We start from the raw sequence: 27,326 nt of genomic DNA on the forward strand, positions 1-27,326 counted from the left end.
TAAATAATCAGAAAACATTTGATTAGAATTGATGCATAAATTGACAATTTTTAGCTATATTTTCTTTGATAGATCGTTTAGGCAGAATATTCATGATGAATCTTTGTAGAATGGACGACAACTGCTTGTTGTGGAGACACAAGTGTAGAGGACGACGCTTGAAAAGTCTTCCGTCATTTGTCTTCAGGCCAATGTGTGTGTAGGTGTTGTCAGTCTTTTATAGTGTTATGGTGGATTGTAAAGAGCGTGTTATGATTGGTAGAATTTTCACTGTTTCTGACTGGAGGAGAGATTTCCTGTAGATTCAACCAATGGCAGCCACAAGATACACACCTCTAATCCAGAATCTATGTTTAATAAAGGCTTAATAGTGTTAATATAAAATAATTCTTTAATTTTTTTTTGTCTCCTAGAATTTGTCTGTGTCGATTATTCTAGTTTACTCCAGGTTTATTCTGTGTCCAGTTGATGTGGTGTGCTCTGCAATAGATGAATTTTGTGTTTTCATGAGTCTTGTACTATCTTTATATTATTTTATTCTTGTTGCGAGTTTTCTTCCCGTTTCTCTAATGTATGTATCGTTGCAGGAACACGGAATTTCATAGATGACATTTTTGAGATTCTCTTTGGTAGGTCACTGTTTGTTTTCTACCAGAATTTACCTTAAGGTATTGTAGAATTTCCACCGGACTTCTATGTTGAAAGTTTTTGGCTATGCGTGTCAGTTTTTCATTGAAATGTTGTAGGTATGGTAGGTAAATGGTGGCTGTGGTGGTAACTTTCTGATTTTTTTTTTCTGTCATGGTCTTCTTCAAGGTGTTTTTGATGAAGGAGGAAGTGTAACCATTCCGTTTAAAACTATCTATGATCTTTTGGCGTTCTGCTTCGATGGATGTCTTATCACAAATGATTTCTGCTCTCTTGTTTAGGCATTGGATTATACCACGTTTCATCGAGGTTGGATGATAGGACTGGAAGTGTAGGTATCTATTTGTGTGGTTGGGTTTTCTGTATACAGTTGTGGTTATTTGTCTTACTTGTTTGCTGATGAGTAAGTCAAGTAACGATAGACTGTTTTGTTCCTTTATTTCCATAGTGAAGTGGATTCCTTTGTCTACGGAATTGAGATGTTCTAAGAAGGCTGGTATGTTTTCATAACCGTGGGGCCAAATAATGAAGGTGTCGTTGACATAACGTCTGTAGAAACTTTATTTTATAGGTGTGAATAAAAGGGTTCTTTCTTGGATGAACATTATGTAGTAATTCATTATTTACAATATATTTTTTAAATCTTCTTTTAGTATAGATGCAGTTTACTTCCAAGGGCTTATAGAATTATAATTCAGTTGGTACATATACAAGGCAAAATGTCTACTCGAGCAAAACTGTTTCAAAATGCTCTGTTGCTGCCGTTAATTTTCCCTTAGTAGATGGCAGCACTCAAACAGGAACTGGCAAATTTATCGATGACGTGATAAGGAATTGCCAACAAGTTATCACTTCAGAACCTGAGATTGTGAGGTTAAAAGGTAAACTTTACTATTTTATAATTTACCATGGTAGTTGACTGTTTATATTAATAACTTGTTTGTTATGTTGATACTGTTGTCAGTATTTAAATAAATAAGAACTGAAAGCATTCATAAAAGTGTCTTATTATAATATAAATTCTACTTTCAAACAATCAGACAATCTTACTCCTTGATCGAGAGTTTTGACAACAGGGAAAAGGTTAAGCTCTAACTCTCAAAGTGTCTACTTATGAAAATATATTATTTATTATGATGCAGATAAGTGCTGGTGTTAATTTATCTTTCAAGCTAACATTAAAACCTATTTCATCCTTGTTTATACTGTTTCTTTCCAACATGGTTATCGATATATTGGCTGAATTTATTCTCTTTAAGGAAAAAAAATAAATAATAAATATATATATTAAAAACGTTACTTATTTGGTTAGTTCACAGTTATTTGCATTAGCTAAGTTCTCACTGACTTAAAGAGTAATCGAAACGCTGTCACGACTAAAGTTAACAAAAGCAATTGAACTGTGATTCTAAACAAAGTAGATTATATCAAGAGAGTATACAATATATTGAATGTTAAAATTATACTTAAAATTAATTTGGATCTCACAACTAGAAGGGAATTAAAACTACAATGGGTTTTTGGTAAAACTGAAAAAAAATCTGTTTTTTTTTTTTTTAAATATAACAAGTTTATAAAGATATAAGATCTGTTGGTTAACATTTAGGTATTTTGTATGGTAGCCCAAAAGTTCTTAATAGATACCCATTTAGATGAGTTATATATTATTTCGGAATATTCACTCAACTTTCAATTAAGTTATTTTGTAATTTTTGGCAACGATATATAAAGTAACCAACCATACTACTGGTAATAGTTTTGAATTTGTAGAGGCGGTTAGTTAAACTTTCGAAAAAGTGTAAGTTGTGATGTTTGTTCTTTATTCACTAATATTTTATTAGGTGAAACAACAAATATCTTCTATGAGTTGGTATTTAAAAATGTAGAAAATGTAAATATACTAACTAAAATTGCTTAAAACATTACTGTTACTTACAACGAAAGAAATTCATTTCATGTTAAATGGGCATATTTATTTACAACTCGATGGTGTAAACATGGAGTCGAGCCTTTGACGGTTAATGCGTTTATTTGTTATTATGAATGTGTTAGCAAAGCCACAAAGGCTATGAATCGAACCCCTCATTTTAGCGTTGTAAATCCGAAGACATACCGCTGTACTAGCGGGGGGTATTATGAATGACAACATTTTTACAGAAATGTCGAGACCATATGAAACTTCTATACTACAAGAGATACACGGATGACATTTGTGCAGTTTTCCAATGAACCAACCTGAATAGTCTTGAAGTATTTTAACAGTCGACTTAGTCATATTTTTTTACTTTATGTATAACATTATATTAACAGCATACTACCATTTCTTCATATTTGAATTTTAAACCATAACAGGCAATTTAATTGAAAATGTTTCATGAGAACATTTTTATGGGTTATTTTTCAGATTTTTGTCCTACTGGATTTAAAGAAAAATCTTGTAAAAACAACCGATTTTCGTTTGTTGAACTTCGCGTAAAGCTACTCGAGGACTATCTGCGCTAGCCGTCCCTAATTTAGCAGTGTAAGACCAGAGAGAAGGCAGCTAGTCATCACAACCCACCGCCAACTCTTGGGCTACTCTTTTACCAATGAATAGTGGGATTGACCGTCACATTATAACGCACCCACGACTGAAAGGGCGTGCATGTTTGGTGCGACCGGGATTTGAACCCGCGACCCTCGGATTACGAGTAGAACGCCTTAAACCCACCAGGCCATGCCGGGCCAAAAACAACCGACTAAACCTTACCAGCTCCCCAGTGGCTCAGCGGTACGTCTGCGGACTTACAACACTAAAATCCGGGTTTCGATAACCGTGGTGGGCTGAGCACAGATAGCCCATTGTGTAGCTTTGTGTTTAATTTAAAAACAACAACAAACCCTACAAAATCTCTAATGTGATAAGGAGAAGTAGGAAGCATTAAAAATTTGTTTAATTATGAAAACAAAATCCTGCTTCCAACTTTAGATGAAAATATATTTAAGAAGAGTGTATAGTACCATAAACCCCATTACAACAATTTTTGTCATATACAAGTTGAGGTACACGTTCTTTATCGGGGTTATGAACTTTAAAGAATGTATGAGTTGTTGTTATGATAAATAACTCGGAAGCCCTAACTTTCACACAATATATTTGTAACATAACATATTATTACAGTGTTCATTGTTACCTTATCATAAGTTTTATAACCAGCTTTAAAAAGCTGCCACGTATATAACTAAAACTGGTATACACTGTACGTTGGTCAGGGGGACTTTGTAGGAAGAAATAGCGGACAAATTAGTGGCAGTGTGGGTGCTTTCTGTTTTACTCGCTTCAAAACACACAACATTTCATGTCCTTCTACAGTGTATCCGTAATTAATTAATTAATTAGCGTTGGGCGCAAAGAGTGTATAACGGGAAAAGTTGAAAGGTCAGTCCTAAAGTAAGAAGTGAGTATAGCTCAAGAAAATTTAATACAGTTTTTATTTTTAGTGTAAGGACGTAACGCGATCTGTGGACGTAGTTAACACGTGTCAAATATAATAAATTCTTAATAACAGCAATGATAATGGTGGAAGGGTTGTGAGCTACCCACTAACATACTCCTTGTTCAAAAATTATCATCCAAAAAAGTTTGGTTGAAGCTGCCCCAATGAGTTAGGGATAGTTAGATAACAGACAAACACACGATTTTTGTGCTTTATATATATGAATTTAACAGGGTTTTTTTTTTTTTTTAAAGAACGTGGCATCATATATAGATGTAGTTAATGTTAGTTTACGTCAAAAATAATTAGCGCTCAATAACAGTAATAATGGGAGTGGGAGTGGAGGAGAAATAAGCCCTCATTAGCTATTTGTTCCAAACTATCATCCTACAAAGTTTGGTTGTAGTTGGCCCAGCGATCTAGAAGTAGACAAAATAGGAATAAACACACAGATACGTAAACGTATGTTTTATATATATAGATAGATATATTTGAGTATGCAAGCAGTTTATCGTAGTATAATAATCTAGTTGCAAACAACAATTTATAACATTAATGAAGCATATAGTTTGTCTCCAAATAAAAAATAAATCGCTTCATTATGTTTATAAATAGTTGTCTGTAAACTTATTATTGTAATATATATAACCTTATTATTACCTAAAGTACGGAAATATTTTAAACATATTACCAAGTTATTTTGCCCACAGATAAGATTAATTTGCGTTTTGAATTCAGGCTTGACGTTGAACTGTTCCTTTAAATCTAGAGATGGAAATGGCATATTTCCGATGTTCTATAATGATTCAAGTTCCCGAGGTGCAACGTAGAATATGTAGAATCTGCAATAAAAATATTTCAAAGTTACCTTTCTAGTGCTGCATCACACTATGTGGAAGACAGTGAAGTAATCCCAATACAAAATTCTTTTTATATATATATCAATAGAAGAGCAATATAAAATGGAATAACAAATTTAGGAATGCTTGATTTTATTAAGTGGGAAACCAACTTTGAGCCTGAAGACCAGTGTTTTACTATTACATTTATGATTGTAACTGCTATTTTTGCCATAAACAGGTCTAAGTTCAATACTTAGAGTTGTAAGTTACAGCTCAGTTACAAGTTACTATTAAATAACCGCATAAATTCTGAACTTGTTGAAATAGGATTGGAAAGTTTAAAGAATGATGAGTCTCCTGGGTCAGATGATCTTTCCTCAAGGATTTTAAAGAAGGTTAAGGACTGGATATGTGAGCTACTTGCCACAATTGTTGTAAGTCCTTGAATAGTAGACAAGTACCAACAGATTGAAAATTAGCTAATGTCCTTCCTATCTTCAAGGGAGGTAATAGAAGTTATTCCAGTAATTATAGATCTATTAATCTTACATGAGTTGTGAAAACAGTTCGAAAAGTCTGATAAAGAGATTTTGCAAAGTCATGTAAAGAAGTTTAGAATTGTATCGGATAGTAAACATGGTTTTACTAAGGAAAAAATAATGCTTTAAAAATCTTTGGACACGCTTTGAAAATGTTACTGCTTATGTGGATGAGTGTAAGTCTGTAGAGTTGGTGTGTTTCGATTTTCAGAAAGTATCTGACAAAGTACTAGATAAAGGGCTAAAAGACTTATAAAGAAACGAATCTCTATAAGTGTGAAGGATAAATTAACTATTAGATGGGAGATTCGCTTGATGGAAGAAAGTAGAGAGTTGTTATAAATGAAGTTCAGTCAAACTGGATTAGTGTTGCAATTGGTGTATCTTAGGGCATAGTCTTAGGACCTTCACTCTTTTTGATTTACATTAATGACATAGATGAAGGAACGATAAAACATTACATACATTTACCGATGCTATTTAGGTCTTGGTGGCTGTAAAAAGGATGCTGATGTTTTACAAAAGGATTTTGATCATTTAGTGAGTTGAGCAAATAAATGACAGACGGGTTTTAATTATAATAAATACTTGATAATACACATGGGTTACCATAATTTGAATTACAAGTATAATTTGGAAATAACTTCAATAGTGTCATGAAAGAAAAATATCTTACTGTAACGACTGATCAGACTTTTAAGCCATCCAAGCAGTGTGCTGTTGCCAGTGGTAGGACGAATAAGATTTTACGTTGTATGTATAGAAACAATGAATACAAGTTTAAAGAGGTTATAATTTCATTTTATAGATCACTTGTTAGGCCACGTTTGGATTATTGTGTTCATTCTTGGGGTCCTTCCCTTAGGAAAGACACTGAATTTTTGAAAGTGTTCAGAGAAGGCTTACTAGAATGGTGTCTAAGATCGAGGGGTTGTCAAATGAAGAGAGATTAAGATTCTTAAAATTGTTTTCTCTTGAAATAAGAAGAGTTACAGGAGTCGCATCAACATTTATCATACTTAACAAGGAAAATTATAGGAATAAGGGACACAAATATAGATGTAGACAAGCTAGAAGCCGTCTTCAACCAAAACAATTTCATTTTTCAAGCAGAGTTGTTGGCTTATGAAATGAGCTGCCTTCGGATGTTGTGAAGGCAGTAAATTTAAGTGAGTTTAAAGGAAAGCTAGACAGATATACCTGAATGATAAGGGTTGTTAACAGCTTTAGTTTGGCTTTGAAAAATGGACCAATAGGTCTCTTGTCCCTACACATTTTGTTACGTTATTATGCTTATTGTGGGTTTTGGTCTAGTGTGAAGAACTATGAATTATGAAACAACCGGGTTTGATGTATTCTACATTACTCCTAGTAATATTAACCATTAGTGTTTAACACACAGGGAATAAAGAGCACGTGCCTTCGTTATTTCCAAATTGAGTTAGTTTATTTGTCTCCTCAAGTTCCAACAAACTTAGGGAGTCAAGATACTAGTTCTGGACGTTTCGCCAATTTTGCCACTAAACAAAAGTGAATTACTACAGAAAAGTTTACATATTTTGTTTTTCTTTATGTTCAGCTTTTAGTTAAAGACAGCGATTTCACTTCTCAAACTCCTTTTTAAGTAGCCTGAAATTAAACTGTTGCGACAGTACGCATTTAAACATTCAGAGTAATATTATATCCAGTATTACATTTTTTTGTCAAGGATATACATTTTGTTTTAAAAACCTGTATTCTGTTTTGTAAGACTCATTAAATTATTTAGCCTTTAAGTAAAACGAGTTTCTGCTTAGGAAGCCATTATATTGAAACATCAGTTACTTTTAAATTTCGAACACAAACCCGTGTCAGAATCCTATAAATTTTATCAATAGTTTTCTTTCCAATGTTTAAGTTTAGTGATTTTTTTTCAACTAAGCTTATAAATAATTTGCTTTAAACTTCAAATATAATGCTACTTCATGAATTTAATGCTTAAAAAGTATTACATAATATCTCCAAACCCTGGAATGAAACCCATTTAAAAACCTTTTTACATTCAATGTTTTCTTCTCGTTTGCCAAGATTAAACTCAAAACTCGATTTTATAGCTTATTACGTCAATAGATACATTACCGTTTAAACGGTAACCTAGAAACCTACAGAGATTGTACACAGAGTTGTTTCTTCTATGATCAAACTGTATATACAATACATTTAACAGCTGAGTGATATCAAGAGTCCATTTCAACTGCGTGTACTAGTGACTTTTGTTTATTTCTATGGATACGCCTGTTTAAATATGCGTGCTCGCATCTTTTTCACCCGTTTAATATCTCGTAAAACTACACAGAAGCTTTCTATGACAGCCCTTTAAAATTTTGAACTGATAGATTAAAGGAAAGACAGTTAATCAGCTCTATCCGCTGCCAGCTATTGGAATGCTCTTGTTACAACGAATAGATGAATTTGACTCACAGCATACCCACGGCTCCAAATCACGAAACGTGTTTCTGGAGCATCGTATGGGGACCACGAATCGTCACATTTACATTTCGAGCGTCTCAACTATTTGACCATGTACGTCACCACGTACCAAAATTGTGCCAGTTTTGTCGCAATTTATTCTTAAGTGCCATCGAACACCGTGACTTGCAGTGACATGTGGTTAATGTCGCATTTCTATTCTTAAACGTATGTGCAAGTATTAATCATATCCCTGACTCTACTAACTGGATGAAAGTTTAGCCAGTTATATATTAAACTACAGTTTCACTTTATCAGACATGCGTGGCCTTAGTACGTTGTGCCTTATGCCAGAAACCCAGTATCGGCACTATATTGCTGCCGTATAAAATAAAAATAAATAAATAAAGCAAAACTAAATATCACACTTGTTAATCTTCTATAACCAGCTTTGAAAACCTACAAATATGGGTTTCATTAAAAACAAAGAACAATAGACCAAACAATAGACCACTTCTGGTGCAAAGAATGAAATATTATTATCAATTAGTTGCTTGTTTGTTTGTTTTGAATTTTGCGCCAAGCTACTCGAGGGCTATCTGCGCTAGCCGTCCCTAAATCAGCAGTATAAGACTAGAGGAAAGGCAGCTACTCATCACCACCAACCGCCAACTATTGGGCTACTCTTTTACCAACGAATAGTGAGATTGACCACACATTATAACGCCCTCACGGCTCAAAGGGTGAGCATGTTCGGTGTGACGGGGCTTCGAACTCGCGACCCTCAGATTACGAGTCGAGTGCCAAAACAACCTGGCCATGCCGGGCTCTCGCAGGTCTGTTGAATAATTGTGCACAAGTACGAATTTTATATGTATTTTTTTAATATTTTATATAAATTTAAAATATATCCAACTCTTTGTGTACTCTAGTGCATCAGCGAAAAGTTTACAAGGCCTACAATACTAAAGATTCGTGGTTCGATGGAAAGAGCGCAGATAGTCAGTCGTGTAACTTTGCGCTAAAATAAAATCAATAAAGTGTCTTTGTTAAGTTCTAAGACAATTACCACAGGAAATATATTACTTATAAGAAAGCATAAGCTAGCAACTAGGTAAGGCCTCTTAATACAGCTTGTAACACACTGTCACGCTTTATAGAAAATCCATTTGCACCTTCTGAATTTCAATACTAATTTTGTGGGCAGTATTTCGATTTTCCTTTATTAGAATTTAATGCTAGTGTTCAAAGACTGAACTATTGATTTAAAACTTATTGATTTCCTGGTGGTAGAAATTTGTTCCTCCAAAACTTTACACTACAATGCGCTTCAGTTAGCAGATAATTTAGATATTATCTATCCTGCTCGTATTTTACAGAATAACGAGATTGTGTCTGTTAGGAAGTATTTGAAACTCAACAAGGACATGCACCTCCGAATAGCTGTTGAACAGGTATGTCCCTTACTTTTTTATAGACATTTTATATAGCCATAATGAAATAAAAGGTTATAAAGTAGAGGTATGAGAAAATAGTATGAAAGTATAAATGGTATGTAGCAAATATCATAATGTAATATATTATAGTATTGAAGTGCACACAATTAAAGATATCAAAATAGAAGTCATAAATACTTTTCTTTTTGTGTGTGTGCGAATTCTACGCTCAGCTGTATTCTTAGATAGGGAGAGTTCTCTCCTTTTTTCGTAAAATTATTTTCTATTTGTTACAATCCAAACCTTCAGTAATACAATGTAGATAAATACAGGTTTTATTGTAGGATACAGAAACGCTTTACAGAGTAACCATGTTTGTTCACGTTTCGATTCGTCATGAAAATATCTTCCACTGGATTATTCAGCCGTGATCAGCACCGTGGTTAAACGTTGAGGATTTTGTTTCCCCGAAAGGGAGTCAAATTAATTAACATTGTTTTTAAATTTTGTTTGTTTTTTAGGCATAGATGGTAAAAATCATTTTCAATATTGCTTTATTTTATGTCGCGTGATATGTCACATCAACATTGTCCAGACTTGACCTCTTATTAATTCGTAAATGTGTTATACAGTTTCTCTGGACATTTTCACACTGCCATTCTATCCAGTTTTTCTACTGTATTTTAATCAGTTTTCAATTTGTTTAATCGAACATTTAAGCGTTTAATGTATAAACATACTTATTTCCACAAACTTTGTTGTTGTGTTTCCCCGACTAAAAATAAAAATTATTATAATAGGCCCGACATGGCCTGGTGGGTTAAGGCATGTTGGAATCGTAATTGGACTCGTAATTTGAGGGTCGCGGGTTCGAATCCCGGTCGCACCAAACATGCTCGCCCTTTCAGCTGTGGGGGCGTTATTATGTGACGCTCAATCCCACTATTCATGGTGATGACCAGCTGCCTTCCCTCTAGTCTTACACTGCTAAGTTAGGGACAGCTAGCCCAGATAGCCCTCGAGTAGCTTTGTGCGAAATTCAAAACAAACAATCAAACAATTATTATAATAATATATTAAAGATATTTTCGCAGTGCGGTAATTTTCAGTGTATGCATTGGTATGAGATATGCAGTCTCTTAAAAGGTTAAAAATTCTCTTGTTAGACGAACTTAGGGCGTACACTTTAGACATGGAAATACATAAATGTGTTTGTAAGATTATAAAGACATAAACGTTGCTAATTCCTAAATGTGTAGAACATTACTAGGCACTACATAAAGAGTTAATTTAGTCACGCAATAATTTCAATTCACTATTGAAGGCGTCTCCTCGGTGGCTCAGAGATAAGTTAGTTGACTTATGTTACTGAAAATCGGATTCCGATATCTGCCGTGAGCAGGGCACAGAGAGCTCTTGGGGTAGCTGTATTTTACAAAAAATAAATCTATGGAAGATACAAGTTCTTTCTTCTCAGGCAACTTTCTAAATTAGTTAACAGAGATATTTAAATTGCATGAAATATGTTTTGTACTTATATTCTAAACTTTTGAATTCTGATACAACAAATTAAAATACTTCATATTATACACAGTAAGTGACTAACCATTTCAGGTAATTATAGACTGAATTTTAGTTTAAGTTCATTGTGAAATACTACAGTATTGGTGGAATCTCTTAGATTTTGTTTGTTTGTAAAGCATAAATTTGCACAATGGGCTATGTGTGCTCTGCCCACCACAAGTATCGAAACCTGGTTCTCATCATTGGAATTTTTTAGAAGTACCACTGAGTTACTGGCGAGGAGGGTAAATTTCATAACATATTTTGTGACTAGTAAATAGCATAAGATTACACTTGTACAGTAAAAAACAAACACGGTTATTTTTATGTATCATATGTTACTTGATAGATTTTTTGTGAGTAAAACAAAAATACAACGTGTTGTTTCGAAGATTTTGCGTTGTGTTTTAAACAGCGTTTGCAAATAAAACAAAATTACAAAAAGGAAACAATGCAAACAGGGCATGAGTTTACTTCCAGACATGCTTCACGTTCAATCATCGCATACTTCAAGAGTTTGGTAAATGAAAGTGGTTTTCATGATATTATATCAATACACGCTAGTCAAGTGGATATCTATGGGATCGGACAGTTGAAAACGGCGCAGATAAAACGTCGTTCTTGTATAGTAAATAGCTAATCCAAGAAGGATGGACGGCGTTTGATAGCCTTACGACAGATTCTTTTGTAAACTAAGTTCCATAGCTACTATGAAAAAACATTGTTATCAGATAGACTATGGCCAGAAGTGCTGATATGGATTGTAATGATGTGGTGAGAGTGCAAAACCGTTTATATTTAACGTATTTAACCTCTCTTTTACAGTTTTACACAGGTAAATGTATTGAAGGAGATGCATTTTGACCAGTTATATCATTAGATTTTATATTAAAACAGCTAAAATAATACTAAAATATTTTCATTAAGAGATAGATAAACTTTGCTAAAGAAGAGGGTCAACACGTTTTTGTTTAGACATGTAATTTTTTTAGTTGTCTACAAGCATAAACGCCTATTTAAAACTTGTTTTATTTCCGAAAATCAAGTCAACTTATAATAAATTGTAGGTAATTAATATAAAAGTCTGACAGTCTAGCACGCTCCTGTTGCTTTCAGATGATTGTGATGATCACATCTTCAGCTTTTAATGGAGCTTAGTATTAATAGACGTTTCGTTTCCTTATCATCATATTTTCAATATTGGTTCATTTAGTTATTTACTGAAAAGAATGAACTTTAGCTTAAACTAAAAATAGCCGATATTATGTCGTCAATATAATACATAATGGATTCTGTACACATATTTTTTAAATTGCCAATTGAAATGACAGATTTTTCTTCTCAAACGACAGGTAAACCAGTTAAGAAGTCTCACATTTTGGTGTTGTGATTACTATATAACAAAGTATTCATTAGACATAAGTGAAATGTGTAAGAAGTTAGAAATAGCTGTGAAGGCGTGAATTTTCAGTCAGCACAAAATTATTTGATTTATTTACAGCGTGAGTTGCTAGAAATATGAACATAGTATTGTGTAACATTTAGTTAAAGATACAATGGAGTTAATCAGTTAATTAACTACACAATATACAATGAATGCCCCCTCCCAAATACGACTCATACCACAGTTTAAAAAAAAAACGAGAAATTTCGAGAAACCAGAAGCATTGTGAGAAGAACATTTCCACGTTCTAGATCAACGGTGGTCGAACGTAATGTTATACGATACGCTATCTGTACTCTTCTACTACGAGAAACCGGTCTTAATTTTAACGTCACAAGTTATATTAAGCAATAATATTCTAGGTGGCACTTATTTTTAATATTTTGAACACAGCTGTTAAGCTGTTAATGGTTAATGGAGAATATTGTTGCTTATGAAATATTTCTATAATTTTCTGTAAGTAAGCAAAAATATTGTCTATAAAAAATGAGAAACATTCAAAGAGCCATTCGGTGACCTCTTGAGTAGCCTGTGAGATGTCTGTTAGCCAACTCTGTTCAGTAATGCCACAGATTCACGAAAATCGCTTTATCCACTTGTTTTGTCAAAAAAAAAACGTTTTATTATCCTATATTTACTTCACTGTGAATTTTGAGTTAGTGCGCATGTTCAACTCTATCAATTAACAACAGAGCATGACACACACACATACAGGGTCAAATGTCTTTTTTTTAAACAATACACATTTGATAATAAAAAAACATTTTTATAAGTATACAAGTTATAATCAAAATACCTTGTTCGATAATATGCAACTGATAAAGAGAAACGTGTAGTTACAACCGTATAGGCGACAAAGATATCAAAATTAAATAATGGGTTGAACAATTGCTGTTCTTAAAATATTTTTATCTAAAGAAAAATGTGTTTCGAGCTGTTGCTCTTTCCTCACATAGGATGCAGCCACCAAAACTAGCTCATATAGCCAGGAACAAACACTCAACCATACCAAGAAATAACACATGGATCGTCGTGTTCCGCTTGTGCTAGCGTACCATCAAGAAGATAAAATATATTATACTAAACAATTATAAATACTTACTGAAGACCCAACCACAAAATTTCTTTTCAAGGACTCACCCACTATTATTTACAGACATGACAAAAACCGAAAATAAATCCTGAGACACAGTAACCTGAAGTAAAATAATACTCCAACCACTTACACGAGTAAACGAATCATGTTTATAGTTTATACACTGAACAAACAGGCAGCCAACTTGTCGATCGAGCACGAGAACATCTGAACCATATTAAACTGTAAAACCAGGATAAATCTACAGAGAAACAAATCACCATCAACAACGTAAAGCGCTCCAACTAATATTCACAAAAAGAACGACTTGAAAAGATATTAACCTCAATGTGTGGACCTTAAAACCATCTGGTTTAAATGGACATTTTCTTTCGTATAGATTTCTATTTTACCATTTTTTTGTTTAAATTCTAATTGCTATGCGTTTAAACTTTTCTTGACCTGTATTGCAAATTGATATAATCAACGCTAAAGCTATGGGAAATCTGTAAGGGCAATGCGTATATGTGTATATATTTATATTTGTTAGAGTATGTGTATAGATGAATTATAAAATTAGTTGTCCTATACTAACATCTATAATTCGAAATATAATGAATACAGAGTTATAGTAGTTAAAATATGAGCTATTTTAACAATGGAAAATACGTCTACTATACCATATAATTATAATCAGAATGATATGAACACAACGTCTACACAACCAACGTGTTAACAATGTATAATGTGACCACCCTTCGTCTTCAGTGTTGCTTTAACATACGAGAAAAGACGATATACAGCCGAATGACATTGTCTGACTACCAACAATCGTAATTTACTTGGTATATCTTGATATCTTTTAGGCACGTTAAGTAAGCATTAATATTTACAACGCTAGGACTACCTTAAATCATTATAGTCCTTAACAGGTTATCTCACAAATGTTTATTGTTTGTTTGACAAAGACACTATGGTGTATTTCTGAGCTTCATCTATGGCTCTACTAAGTTTACCTAAGAGGATCTCTTGGTAAACCTCTTAGCTTGAGGAACGGCTAAGAAATGGATCGTCGAAACCAACATTTACCTGAAAGAAAAATGTTATATTAGTAAACGAATAAAAAGCGCGAGCCGCCTTTCTTAACGTAGAACTAATTTATATTAGAATACTCTGACGCCTTTTTCTTGGGAGTTCAACGCCGATGTCTCCTCTCATTGGATGAAGACCGAAAAAGCCACTTGATTTTAATTTTCGCCTTGTCACCTTTTCCCATTGTCAATTCCAAGTTTTACCCTTAGTCTTTTGTCCAAAGGTCAGTCTCTTGTAGTTCTGATCAAAATCAATATTTTAAATCCTGCTAAGTTCAAATTCATGTGTTCTCAACTAGAAAAATATAGCTAACAGGAACGGTACAAAGAAGAATAGCAATATTCATGAACACTCCATATGAAGAAAACTTTCAAAAAACAAATTACTTTCAAGTTTAAAATGAAAAAAACCTTAAGGTTTTCAGGACTATTTCCACTGTGGAATAAGCAACAGGGAGTAAAAGAACTGCCACTAACGTATCGGAAGAATGTTTAATTATTTACTATGGGCGTATAGATCCACTTTAACATTTTCGGTCTACATCTAATTAATAAACACATATAACCCAATTTCGTATTCACACCCAACATGAAGAAAGAAAAGGAAAAAACACATTGGCAAGGTTGAAACCTCCACTTGTGAAGCTGGCTTTTTCTTCATCCTGGCTACTTAGGATAGAAACAACAACACTTGGCTGTTATCAGGCACAAAACTACATAATGAATAACCCGTGCTTTACTTACCACTGGTATTGAGATCCGATTTTTGGCTTTGTAACCTTGCAGTTTGTTTGTTTGAAATCAAGCATAAATCTACACAATGGGCTATGTGTCCTCTGCCCACCACGAGTAACGAAACCAAAATTCTAGAACTGTAAGTTCACAGACACACTGGAGGGGCGTAACTCTGCAGACTTAGTGCCGAACCATTGGTGAGCTTGGGACAGAAGAAACAGTTATTCATGGTAAGCTACACAAGGGCTATTTATCAGTGATAGACTAAAGAGAAGAAGCTAGTCGACACCACCCACCGCCATATTTTGGGCTACTATTTTTACCAACGAATAATGGGATTGACTGTAACTTTATAACGCTCCCACGGCCAAAATGGCAAGGTTTGCTCCTCCAGAGGTAGGATATCCGTACCTGACGTAGGACCTGTTTAATCTGACTCATATCCCACGAATACTCCAATACGTTATTCCCGTATCGAATACCTGAAAGTATCACCATGTATCACATAGTTTAAAGTACTATATTACACGTTCAACTAAGATAACTGTGCTGTCTCTGCTTAGTTTGCGGTTAGTTTCATCTAGTAATAGCTTCAATGTATAGTTCAATTATCCACCTATGACAGTATGACAGGTACAGTAAAGTGACTAAAGCAAAAGTCTTCATTAAACAGTGTGTAGAAAATAGTTATTGGCTTGGAGAGACAAAATTTTACAATTTCTATGTGCACACAAGTCATAAGAAGAAGGAACTTTTTTCTTATACTTGCATTGTTAGCGTTTATATATGCAAATTTTTACATCTATAATTTGTTGCCAAATAGTTTTCAAAATATTTATAAATTATGTAAATTTGGTTCAATGTCTAATAAATTAAACTAATCGATAATGACATGCATTGTAAAATTGGCATAGAACCCTGAACATAACAGAAATTGATTTTGTCTTTAGTGGGAGCCCTGGATATACGTCAATGAGACTTCTAAATATGATGTCACTATCGATGGACCAATGGCTATTGTTTTAAAGTTACTAGCCACGTCTATGAACTTTACGTATGTATTTTGTCTTTTCATACATGTATAAAATTTCTCAAATACATACAATAATGAATAAAGAGACCAAAGCAAGAATTTCACTTTTGTCAGAATTAAAGGTTTTCAGATAAACTTTCTTAAGCCTACTCCTAAACTGTTTCATAAACTTAATGAACGAAAAGGTGCGATGAAAGATGGATAGGTAGACAATATTTTTGTAACACAGAATAATATTTTTATTTAACTAAAAAATTCACAGCATTAAATAAGGAATACAACATTGGAATTTAAACTAATGTGGTAATATACAGATATAATTCGTATGCGTTTATTTAAATACATGAATCATAAGAGAAAATAGAGAACATTCAAAGGAATAAAAGACACATAACATTTGAATAACTAAAACCAAGTCTCTATTTGCACGTTAGCAGCAGGTTACTATGCCTGCGAATGCCACATTTAACGTAATTAAAGAGTGGCATACGAAAAGATCTTCGTGGGTTAATTTCGCTTTCTCTATCTCTATAGGTACAATCTGAAAACGCCTCCTGACCACGAATGGGGGATTTTAGCAAATAAGAGATGGACAGGAATGATGGGAATGCTGATTCAAAATGTAAAATCATTGTGTATAAACCACAGTGAGCTGTTTTTCTTAACCAAAACTTACTGTTTTAACATCTATATGAATACTCATCTTTCCACTTGCGATCAGAAAACCTGAATTTCTATTATTTTAGTTGCTAGGAAATTACTTCAAACAATGATGAATTTCCATTGAAAAGTTTGTGAAGAACTGGACACTATTTCCACGATAAATTTTCTTGTCAGTTTTTGCGTAAGACCATCTCTGGCAAATGAATCCTTACATATTACTGTTTTCCAAACCCCGAATTTTTAATCTCGTATAAACCAATATTTTGGACTTATATCAGCATGTCAAATGATAATTTAATACATTAGAATTCTTTTTTTAAGCTAAAAAATGTTAGTTTTTCCTCTCATCCAAGCTAATTATATAGTTTAAGGTAAAATCATTTCACGTATTTTAGGTCATTTATTCAACTTTAGTTAAATATATCTAGTTTTATTTGACTTTGTTACGTGCATATAAGAATGTTTTTCGGGATCCATTTTGCTCTGTTCTCTCACAATAAATGGTCCGAACTGTACAGATGACCATCCTTACAAATAAATGTGTAGATTTAGAGGTAAAACTGTCAAACAGAGTTACGTTTATTTAGATACTTTGTTATCATAGATAGTTAAGTTGATTTAACGAACTGTTTTAATATAAGAATAAGGTGCTTTAAAAGACATTTTATCATAAAGATAACATATTAAGAGTCAGTTTGTTTATATTTAACACAGTGACACGGCTAAATTTACACATTGCATGTCCCATTTCCTTTACTGAGCAATCACCTGTCATGTGGTTTGTTTTGTAAGCTTTAAGGCTTTGTATTTTATAGGAGGCTGACGTTGCTTTAGGTCCTTTCGCACTAAGTTATGACCGATATAAAGCGGTGGAAGTTACAACACCAGTAATGATGAGTTATACTGCTATTTTGGTGAACTATCAGAAACCAAAACCAGATGCATACTCATACATTTACGCTTTGAGCTGGGAGGTAGGTGACTGTGTAAATCTAGGAGATGCTACAATAAGATATGGTTTCGGTATTTACTTTTTAAATTTATTTGATTAATATTACACCTCTTTTCTATTCATTTCACCATGATTCAGTTCTAAAAACATTTTTATACCAAAATTAATCGGCAATAAAAATGTTATGAAAATAATAACATTTAATGAACAATAATTTATAGAATGTTAAGTTTGTTTCTGTTTACATTTAATGAACAATAATTTATAGAATGTTAAGTTTGTTTCTGTTTACATTTAATGAACAATAATTTATAGAATGTTAAGTTTGTTTCTGTTTACATTTAATGAACAATAATTTATAGAATGTTAAGTTTGTTTCTGTTTACATTTAATGAACAATAATTTATAGAATGTTAAGTTTGTTTCTGATTACATTTAATGAACAATAATTTACAGAATGTTAAGTTTGTTTCTGTTTACATTTAATGAACAATAATTTACAGAATGTTAAGTTTGTTTCTGTTTACATTTAATGAACAATAATTTATAGAATGTTAAGTTTGTTTCTGTTTACATTTACTTCACAATACCTCTGATAACATTTTTTAACATTTTTTATTAACCTTGTAAAGATTTCCCATAAGAGGAACATAGAAGAGTGTTGACTTCAAACATTCGTTGCTGCATGCCGTTGTCAACGAAGCATTTCGCTCTATGCTAGAGCTCATCATATCAGCGAGGCGTGCGGCATACAAAATGTATAGCTGAGGTTAACAAGCCCCTCATGAGCCAGTAAGGGGCATTTATGTTAAAAAAAAAAACGTAAAAACAACCCAAGACGGTTTTCTTAAATTTAAATAAGTTTTTGGACATGCTTATTGGATAAAAAGAAGGAATTTCAATTTAGCGTTGCGGCTGCGAAAAGTGATTTGAATTAGTAAGGTGAACGAAATCCGTCAGCACATTACGACCAAACACAAAAAGCATGGAGCCCCCCGCTAGTACAGCGGTATGTCTTCGGATTTACAACGCTAAAATCAGGGGTTCGATTCCCCTCGGTGGGCTGAGCAGATAGCCCTTTGTGGCTTTGCTATACGAAAAAAAAAAAAAAAAAAGCATGGAAGTCTCCAAATAACACGCAGAGGTATTCAGGAACCGTTAAGAACAACCTTAGTAGATAGTGTGCAGCAAGCTGAATACAATATTATGCTTGTAGTTGCTTTGTAATTGTTTCTGTCTGCTCATCCTACTGTTGACTATAGTGATATTTCGACCTTCCTTACAAAATTGCAGATGAAATCGTTCGTATCTCAGTTGAAAACTAAAGATAGAAATATGATAGGAGTAGATTAAAAGGTTGGCAATTGCTTAAATAATAGTTCTGAGAATGTGGCATTTTCTATACATCCTGGATTTATTGTCAGTGACTAGACCTTTTCTTACTAGCTAGCATGGAGAATTGAGGATGCGGTATTTCACTTTAGAATTTAACAGATAACAAACAAAATTTCGTCTCGAAAAGATACGTTCTAAACAGTCCTATTTAGGATTGAACTTATTTTTAATATTCAAAAACTTGTAGTGTGAAAACACCCCTTGGCTCCTGAGGAACGATTTAAAATGTATCATTTTAATCATTCCTACGTCAACATAGTTTGGTTTTGGTTTGTTTTCAATCTCACACAAAGCTACACGACGACTATCTGCGCTAGCCGTTCCTAATTTAGCAGCGTAAGACTAGAGGGAAGGCATCTAGTCATCACTACCCACCGCCAACTCTTGGGCTATTCTTTTACCAATGAATAGTGGGATTGATCGTAACATTATAACGGCTGAAGGGCGAGCATGTTTGATGTGATGAGGATCGAGCCCTCGACCCTCAGATTATGAGTCAACACAGAAGAGTTTAAAAATATATTCGTGTGTTAGTTGTGAAGCACAAAAGTAACGAAATTAGTTATACGTTGTTTGCCCTTCACTGGTATCAAAATACAAAGTTTAGCGATATAAACACTCAGACTAGCCACTGAGTTGCTAGGAGGGCCAAGCCTTTTTTATTTTTAATTTATAATAACTAGCACTGATAAGTAACACGTATAATTAAAACGTTTTAATTACCTTTTTGAAAGTACATTTATTACTTATTTGGGTTCTTCTTAAACCAACAATTGATTTCATTTGGTCGAGAGTACGAAAGAAAACGTTAAAAGGCGTTAAACTATTAAAAGTCACATTTTCGCTTGTCGCGAAACAATTTATCTGATTGTTTGTTTGTTTTGAATTTCGCACAAAGCTACTCGAGGGCTATCTGTGCTAGCCGTCCCTAATTTAGCAGTGTAAGACTAGAGGGAAGGCAGCTAGTCATCACTACCCACCGCCAACTCTTGGGCTATTCTTTTACCAATGAATAGTGGGATTGACCGTAACATTATACGCCCCCACGGCTGGGAGGGCGAGCATGTTTGGCGCGACTCGAGCGCGAATCCGCGACCCTCGGATTACGAAGCGCACGCCTTAACGCGCTAGGCCATGCCAGGCCCATTTATCTGATAGCTTTCAACATAACTTTTCAATAATGGTCAACCTAACAAAAATATTTTATTACGATTAGAATAACTAAGCATTAATTAATTATACCTGTGTACCTCATTCCAGTTTTCGAGTTAATTTTCATAAGAATTATAACACCTTCATTATTAAATAATATTTATTATTTGATACAAAAATATATGAGTTATCCCGTGTGTCCTTTATTACAGGTTTGGATAGGGTTAATGGCTTCGCTTATCTTTGTTAGCCTAATCTCCTTGGTTTCTCAACATCTTATAAGTAACAAAAATAGCTCAAGTTTGACGTTCTTGAGTTTTGTAGATCACTTCTCTGTATTTTATGGAAGCATGTTTTATCAAGGTAACAATTCTTTACATTATTTTGAGACTTGTAAAGCACCAGAAATGTAATATCATTAAGTTAAACGTTATTTAAAAGCCTATAAAAAATTGAAATGTATCAATTTGTTATAAAATCCCTCGTTCTTTATAAAAAATCTTATGATGTCAAAATAAATCTTTAGTGACTCGATTACCAAATCAGATGAACAGAACAATTTTTGAAAGATTTAGCTAATCTATCTAGTAGTGTGTATTTTTGTCAACAGAAAAGTAATTTTAATACATTTATGGGTATGGGTGAACTTCAAAAATTTTTTTTTGTTTTTTATTTCCCCCAACCCCTACCCACACACATGTACAAGCGTTGATTAAGTTATTATGAGCGTGCCTAAATATGTTATGTCATGAAGGATATAAGTTGAATGACATAATAAAATAGTAAGTGCTTTTTTTTTATTCTAGGCTCACCTGAAAATAGAAACTTTCACCACCAGAGGGTGATTCGGGCCTTTTGGTGGGTATCTGTGATAGTGCTAATGCAAAGTTTCAGTGGACAGTTGTTGGCTACGCTAGTTTTAAGCAGTGATACTCAAATAGATGATCTGAATGACTTAAATAGGCTTAACATTTTACCTGTTGTGGAAAAAGGTTCACATGAACATTCAGTCTTCAAGGTAAATATTCATTAAAGTATACACATACGGTGTCTCTTTTGTAAGTTTAGTATTACGCAAATATCTTAAGAAACGTAAATTTAAAGTTGTACAAACTTTAAAAACGGTATTTGCAATCTCTTGAGGAAAAATTCTAATTTTTACGAGATCCATGTTTACGACATAACTAGTTAGCAACATTTCATCTTGGAATTATAAAAAAAAAGAACCATGTATTCTCAAGACGGATGATATAGGTATTAAAACTTCAATTAAAATAAAGACCAACATTTCGACCTTCTTAGGTCATCTTCAAAAAATAATCACCACAGTAAGTCTTGTAACCTCTAACAAGGAAACATATTTCAATAGTATTCGTCATTAAGCAAGGGGTCGTTATTGTTATTATCATATAAACCTTGGCAGAATAAGTTAATAATACCATTTATCTTAAACAGATAGAGCTTTTACGCAGGTTTTTTTTTACGTAGTTTTACGCAATATTCAATAATTCAAAACAAGTTAAAAGCCTTTTACGGCACAGTATAAATAACAACGTTATATATGAAATATATTATCGTTCTTTTTTTTTTTTCTCGAATGTATTTATTTATATCAATTTGTAAATTAAAAATGCCAAATTGTTGGGTTATTATTGGTATGAAGGTATGTAAGCTGTTTCAACTTTCCCAAGTTATGGTGTTGATATGACAATACTTGAAGCTGTACTTCTAGACTTTCGATAACATAATGGCATCAGAGGCACTTCATTCTTTCCGGATTCTCGATGACAAGATGCCAATTACATTACTTAAATCCTTCCAAGTTCTTACTGGAATGATGACATAAAAGTCGGTTTGTTTCTTCTAGGTTTCCTGTTAAATTAAGTTCTTACTAACATAATGACATTTAATCCAGTTCTTTACTCCTAGGTTTCGTGTTAAATTAAGTTATTTCTAGAATTAAGACATTTAACCCATTTTGCTTCTTGGAGGTTTCCTGGAAAGAAAAGTTCTTTTTGGTGTGCTCCCCAGTGGCACAGTAGTATGTCTGCGGACTTACATAGTAAAAAACGGGTTTCGATACCCGTGGTGGGCAGAGCACAGATAGCCCATTGTGTAGCTTTGTGCTTAATTCAAAAACAAACAAACAAAACAAACAAACTTTTTGGTGTAAGGATATTTAAGCCAGTTCATTTCTTTCTAGGTTTCTTGTTAAATGAGATTTCAGTCATTCAAATTCTTCAATGTTTTTATCGACGTGAAGACATTTAATTCAAGTAATTTAACTAGATTCTTAACGGTAAAATAATACTTGGAATATTTCATTTATACTCGATAAAATGACATTTTCTGGACTCACAAAACCTTTTAATATTTTGTTGAAATGATCTTGACGACAAAGATCGGTTTGAATCTAAGAATTCGATGTTTTATTTTCTATGCAGACCGATAACAATACACTCTATAGAAGACTCTACACGAAAATGTTGGAACAATCAAATTTGACTTTTATCCCATCTAAGAACTTAACAGCGGATTCTATTCTTGACTTGATAAAGCAAGGAAAGATTGCTCTAGTCAATGACATTCTGACGATCAAAGCTGCTTTGGCCAAGAGGTTTAACAGTAATCGTGCCTGTGGTTTTTACATCGCGAAAGAAAGGCTTTCGACAAATGCATTCGTAATGGTTTTGCGAAAAGGTTTGCCATCCTCATTATACAAGGAAGTCGACAATCTGTAAGTTGAAGAATGACTCATATTGACTCATGAGCTGACTGTGAAATGGGCGGCAGTTGCCCATTAGAGAAACACTGGTAGAAAGTATACAATCTACTTATGTAACTCAAATGTTGAAGACGACGTTTCGAACATATTCCGCTTGGAAACTTCAATTAAATAAAGATATTGCACAGTCACTAACGTATTTTCTACAAGTGTTCTCTAACAGGTAGTTGTGGTACCTTTCACTGTCAACTCATTATGAATATTTTACCTAAAATATCTTTCAAAGAAGTTGATCTATGTCATAAAGAAAACTACCTTTACACATTTACGTAAGTGGAAATATTCTATTCCATAAAACAGTTATTAAACACGTATAAATATCAACGATATCAGTACCAATATCTCCAATAATATCAGTACCAATATAGCCAATAATATCAGTACCAATGTATCCCATAATATCAGTACCAATATCTCCTATAATATCAGTATATATAGTGCTAAACATAAACACAGAAATTTTATTGACACGATGAAATCTGTGTTAATATAATTATATTATTATTTTATTTTATTATTAACTACCACAGATTTTTCTATTTACCTTCTTGTTTAGAGCTATTCCTGTCAACACTTTCTACGTTATTTAGGGCATTTTCTCTAAAAATTAAATATTTTACCTATTGTAAGGCTATTAACTATCCAATGAAGTTCAGGGTAGATGTGGTAAAAACACGAATGTGTTCGATTACTACATTAAAGCTAGTCATCAACGATGTTCTTTGAATATCCATGAGTCAAAATGGGGGAAAAACACAAAACACGTATTCAAACTAATTGGTTGCGTATGCCCCATAAACGCAATAATAAGTTGTATTAGTTTTGTTAGTGTAGCAAGTTTTGTTGTGAAAATAAATTCAAGTTGTTCTTTTTCAACAAAATAACATGAAAAGCTCATATTGATTGAGTGCCTGTGTTATCTAAAACGTCATAACTCATGTCACGACGTTCCTCAGCTGCTAGGTTCTCTTACTCAAAAAAATACAATACTCTGTATTAGTTTTCTGTCAAACTTTCAATAATTGAAACTTGTTTTTCTTACTTTTAGTTTGTTACGCATAGTAGAAAGCGGTATTGTTGCAGACAGTATTGAAAATAATGTGAAAGACTACGTCAAATGTCTTGGAACAGAGCCTGAGCTGAAGCCTCTCTCTGCTGAAGACCTTCGAGGAGTCTTCATATTGTTGGGTTGCGGACTATTGATCAGCGGAACTATTTTTATGGTTGAACTAATCTACCATATACTACATAGAAAACCTGGACATTTGTAAATGTATCACTTGCAATATTTTCCAAGTATTAGTTGTTGTGTTAAATACGATAGTTTTTGTTTGCAGAATAATCCAATGAAAACGTTTTATATTAATATTATTTTTATTTTTATGGTTGTAGAAATCACCCAGAGCATTTGTTTCTTATAACATATCCTTATTGCATCTTCTACAAGCTTCATCGTAATATGCAGGTTAATTTGTCACAATCAAATAAAAAGTATTATTGTGGTAATCTCATATTTTTTTATTTGTTTTAAAACACATGAACCCACAGAACAATATAATTTTTTTTCTGATTAAATTGTTAGTAGTTCTGAATAATAAAAAAACAATTAAATGGACGATGCTCATGATCTGCTCGTCACGGGTCTCTGGAAAATGCCATTTTATAACAATTAATGAATAATATAGTTCTCGAATTATTTTAAACTTTAATTTAAAAAACTGTTGAAACCATTGAAACTATGCAACCTTTTGACCTTCTGTACTGGAAGATTATGATGTCAGTCAAAAAAAAAGCTGTTAAATTTATAGCTGATCATATACAATGAATGGAAAAGTTTTTTTTTCTTTTAAAATGGTTTTAATAAGCTGGTGTTTGCTATTCTTCAAGGAAATATTCAGACAAATCGAACATTCCTTAGAGTTTAGTTTTCCCTTAATTTCCAGCTGGAAGAAAGCATCGAGAAGAGATGGTGTTCTAATATAAGATACTAAAAGGGTACTAACAATTATGAATTTCAAAATAAAGTAAGGAACCTGCTTTAAAAGTAACAAACAATGATTCAAACTACAATAATAAATTTATACAATTTTTATCCTTACATTGGCCTACAAAGCCAATAAAACTGCCAAAGTAAGGATTAAATTCTATAAATTTGTGATTATAGTTTAACCTCGTGTTTTAATAATTTTTAGAGCAGAAACTCTACTTTATTATGAAATTCGTATTTTTTTTGTTTTTTGTGTTATATAAAGTATATACTTTACCTTTATAAACTGTTACGTGTATTTTCCTCGAGCCCCACCCCCCAGTGGCATAGTGGTATGTTTACGGTCTTACAACGCTACAAACCGAATTTCGATACCCGTGCTTAATCACAAACTCTCCATCGACATGTAGCGTCATCCATTGGGTTAAAATGATATTTAAGGATGAGCATGATTTTTTACTATTTATGTCAAAAGCGGATACCCACAGACTAGTCAAGTAAGATAGAAAATTTTGTAGTAATAGGCCGAGCTATCTAATAATGACTATTTTGTTGTAAAGATAAGTCAAATTCTTCAAGAGAAGTAAAAAAGGGAGATATTCGTTTAAAATATCACTTTGACTTCAAGTTATATCTCTGTATACCTTCGCTATTATGAGAATCAAGCATTACTTAACATATTTGTTTAATATCTTTTCATTTTTAAATTTTTGACTCTGATATAAAATTGTCCATTAGATAGCACAACACATTTATAAGAGAACTTCCTGAGTGACTCATTGGGAAGCTTGAATGTTTATTCGCTAAAAATTGGGGTTCTGTACTTGTGGTGAGCATAGCAGAGATAGCTCAGTGTGTGACGTTGCGCTATAAAAACACACGCACACCTCGTTTATAAAAGAAAGGAGTTGTTTATGATATGTCCCATGTACATACGAGGTCTGTTCAAAAAATACGCGGACTGTTTGAATTGCGCGGGTTCAGTTGGTTCCAGTGGAATCCGCTTGGTGTCGCTAGGTTCGCACAGATCAGCTGATTACGACGCCATTTCCCGATTGCAGATATCTTTATTTGTGTATTAGCTACGCGGTTTTAAGTGAAGTGCGATTTTTTCGTTTGGCGGATTTCAGAATGAATGACCTGAAGGAGCAACGACTTGCTGTGAAATTTTGTGTTAAACTTGGAAAATCTGCGACTGAAACTTTTGCTATGCTTAACACGGCTTACGGTGATGTTGCTATGAAGCGTACGGCATGTTTCAAGTGGCATGAACGTTTTAAGGATGGTCGACAGTCCATTGAAGATGATGAGCGTCCTGGATGTCCTTCCACGTCAACTGACGACCCACACGTCGACAAAATCAACACCCTGGTGCGGGCAAATCGACGTCTGACTGTTAGGGAACTTGCTGAAGAGTGTGGGATATCAGTTGGATCTTGTTACGAGATTTTGACCGAAAAATTGAAGATGCACCGCGTTGCTGCGAAATTTGTGTCTCAGAACTCGTGCGTTTTTGGCCAAACACTCGATCACTGTTCTTCCCCACCCCCCCTACTCACCTGACCTTGCTCCTTGCGATGTTTTCTTGTTCCCCAAACTCAAAAGACCCTTGAAAGGAAGAAGATTTGAGACGATTCCTGAGATTAAGGCAAATGCGACGAAGAAGCTGGAGGACATTACAAAAGAAGCGTACCAGGACTGTTTCAACAAGTGGAAACACCGTTGGGATAAGTGTGTGCGTTGGGGAGGAGAGTACCTTGAAGGGGTCCCAGACCTGTAACTTCTAAATAAAGTACATTTTGTTTTATGACGTCAGTCCGCGTATTTTTTGAACAGCCCTCGTAAATGGATTTTGATTTGAAGGTAGACCAAAAATTTGTAAGTTTTATGCTTTATGAAAAGTATTTCATAAAGTATTTCAATTTCAAACAGTGCATGATCTTAGTGAAACCATCTTCACCACTTGGAATAACATTCCAGCCAGCCTTCTGCAAACGCTTATATCGACCATGCCAAAGCGAATGCTTGAAGTTATTCGCAATGACGGCCGTGCAACTCACTA

General features: G+C 33.6%; 1 protein-coding gene across 1 annotated transcript; it reads left to right on the forward strand.

Moving 5' to 3' along the window:
- The first annotated feature begins 1,494 nt into the window (after positions 1–1,494).
- On the forward strand, positions 1,495–24,771 carry LOC143236490 (putative glutamate receptor). The gene is made up of 9 exons (XM_076474782.1): positions 1,495–1,529; positions 9,333–9,407; positions 16,248–16,351; positions 16,865–16,952; positions 17,809–17,967; positions 20,705–20,855; positions 21,299–21,510; positions 22,937–23,229; positions 24,326–24,771. Exons 2-9 carry the CDS (start codon positions 9,381–9,383, stop codon positions 24,546–24,548), a joined length of 1,257 nt encoding a protein of 418 aa, XP_076330897.1. The 5' UTR covers positions 1,495–1,529; positions 9,333–9,380; the 3' UTR covers positions 24,549–24,771.
- The last annotated feature ends 2,555 nt before the right edge of the window (positions 24,772–27,326 follow it).

This window comes from Tachypleus tridentatus, chromosome 2, assembly GCF_004210375.1.
Source record: "Tachypleus tridentatus isolate NWPU-2018 chromosome 2, ASM421037v1, whole genome shotgun sequence".
NCBI classification, from domain to species: domain Eukaryota; kingdom Metazoa; phylum Arthropoda; class Merostomata; order Xiphosura; family Limulidae; genus Tachypleus; species Tachypleus tridentatus.

What these genes read in the sequence shown, in the direction of transcription:
- LOC143236490 (XM_076474782.1), top strand. Translation starts at nt 9,381, where the DNA reads ATGCACCTCCGAATAGCTGTTGAACAG. An exon ending in TCCGAATAGCTGTTGAACAG is followed by an intron (nt 9,408 to 16,247) that starts GTATGTCCCTTA and finishes TTTTGTCTTTAG; the next exon opens with TGGGAGCCCTGGATATACGT. An exon ending in GCCACGTCTATGAACTTTAC is followed by an intron (nt 16,352 to 16,864) that starts GTATGTATTTTG and finishes CTATCTCTATAG; the next exon opens with GTACAATCTGAAAACGCCTC.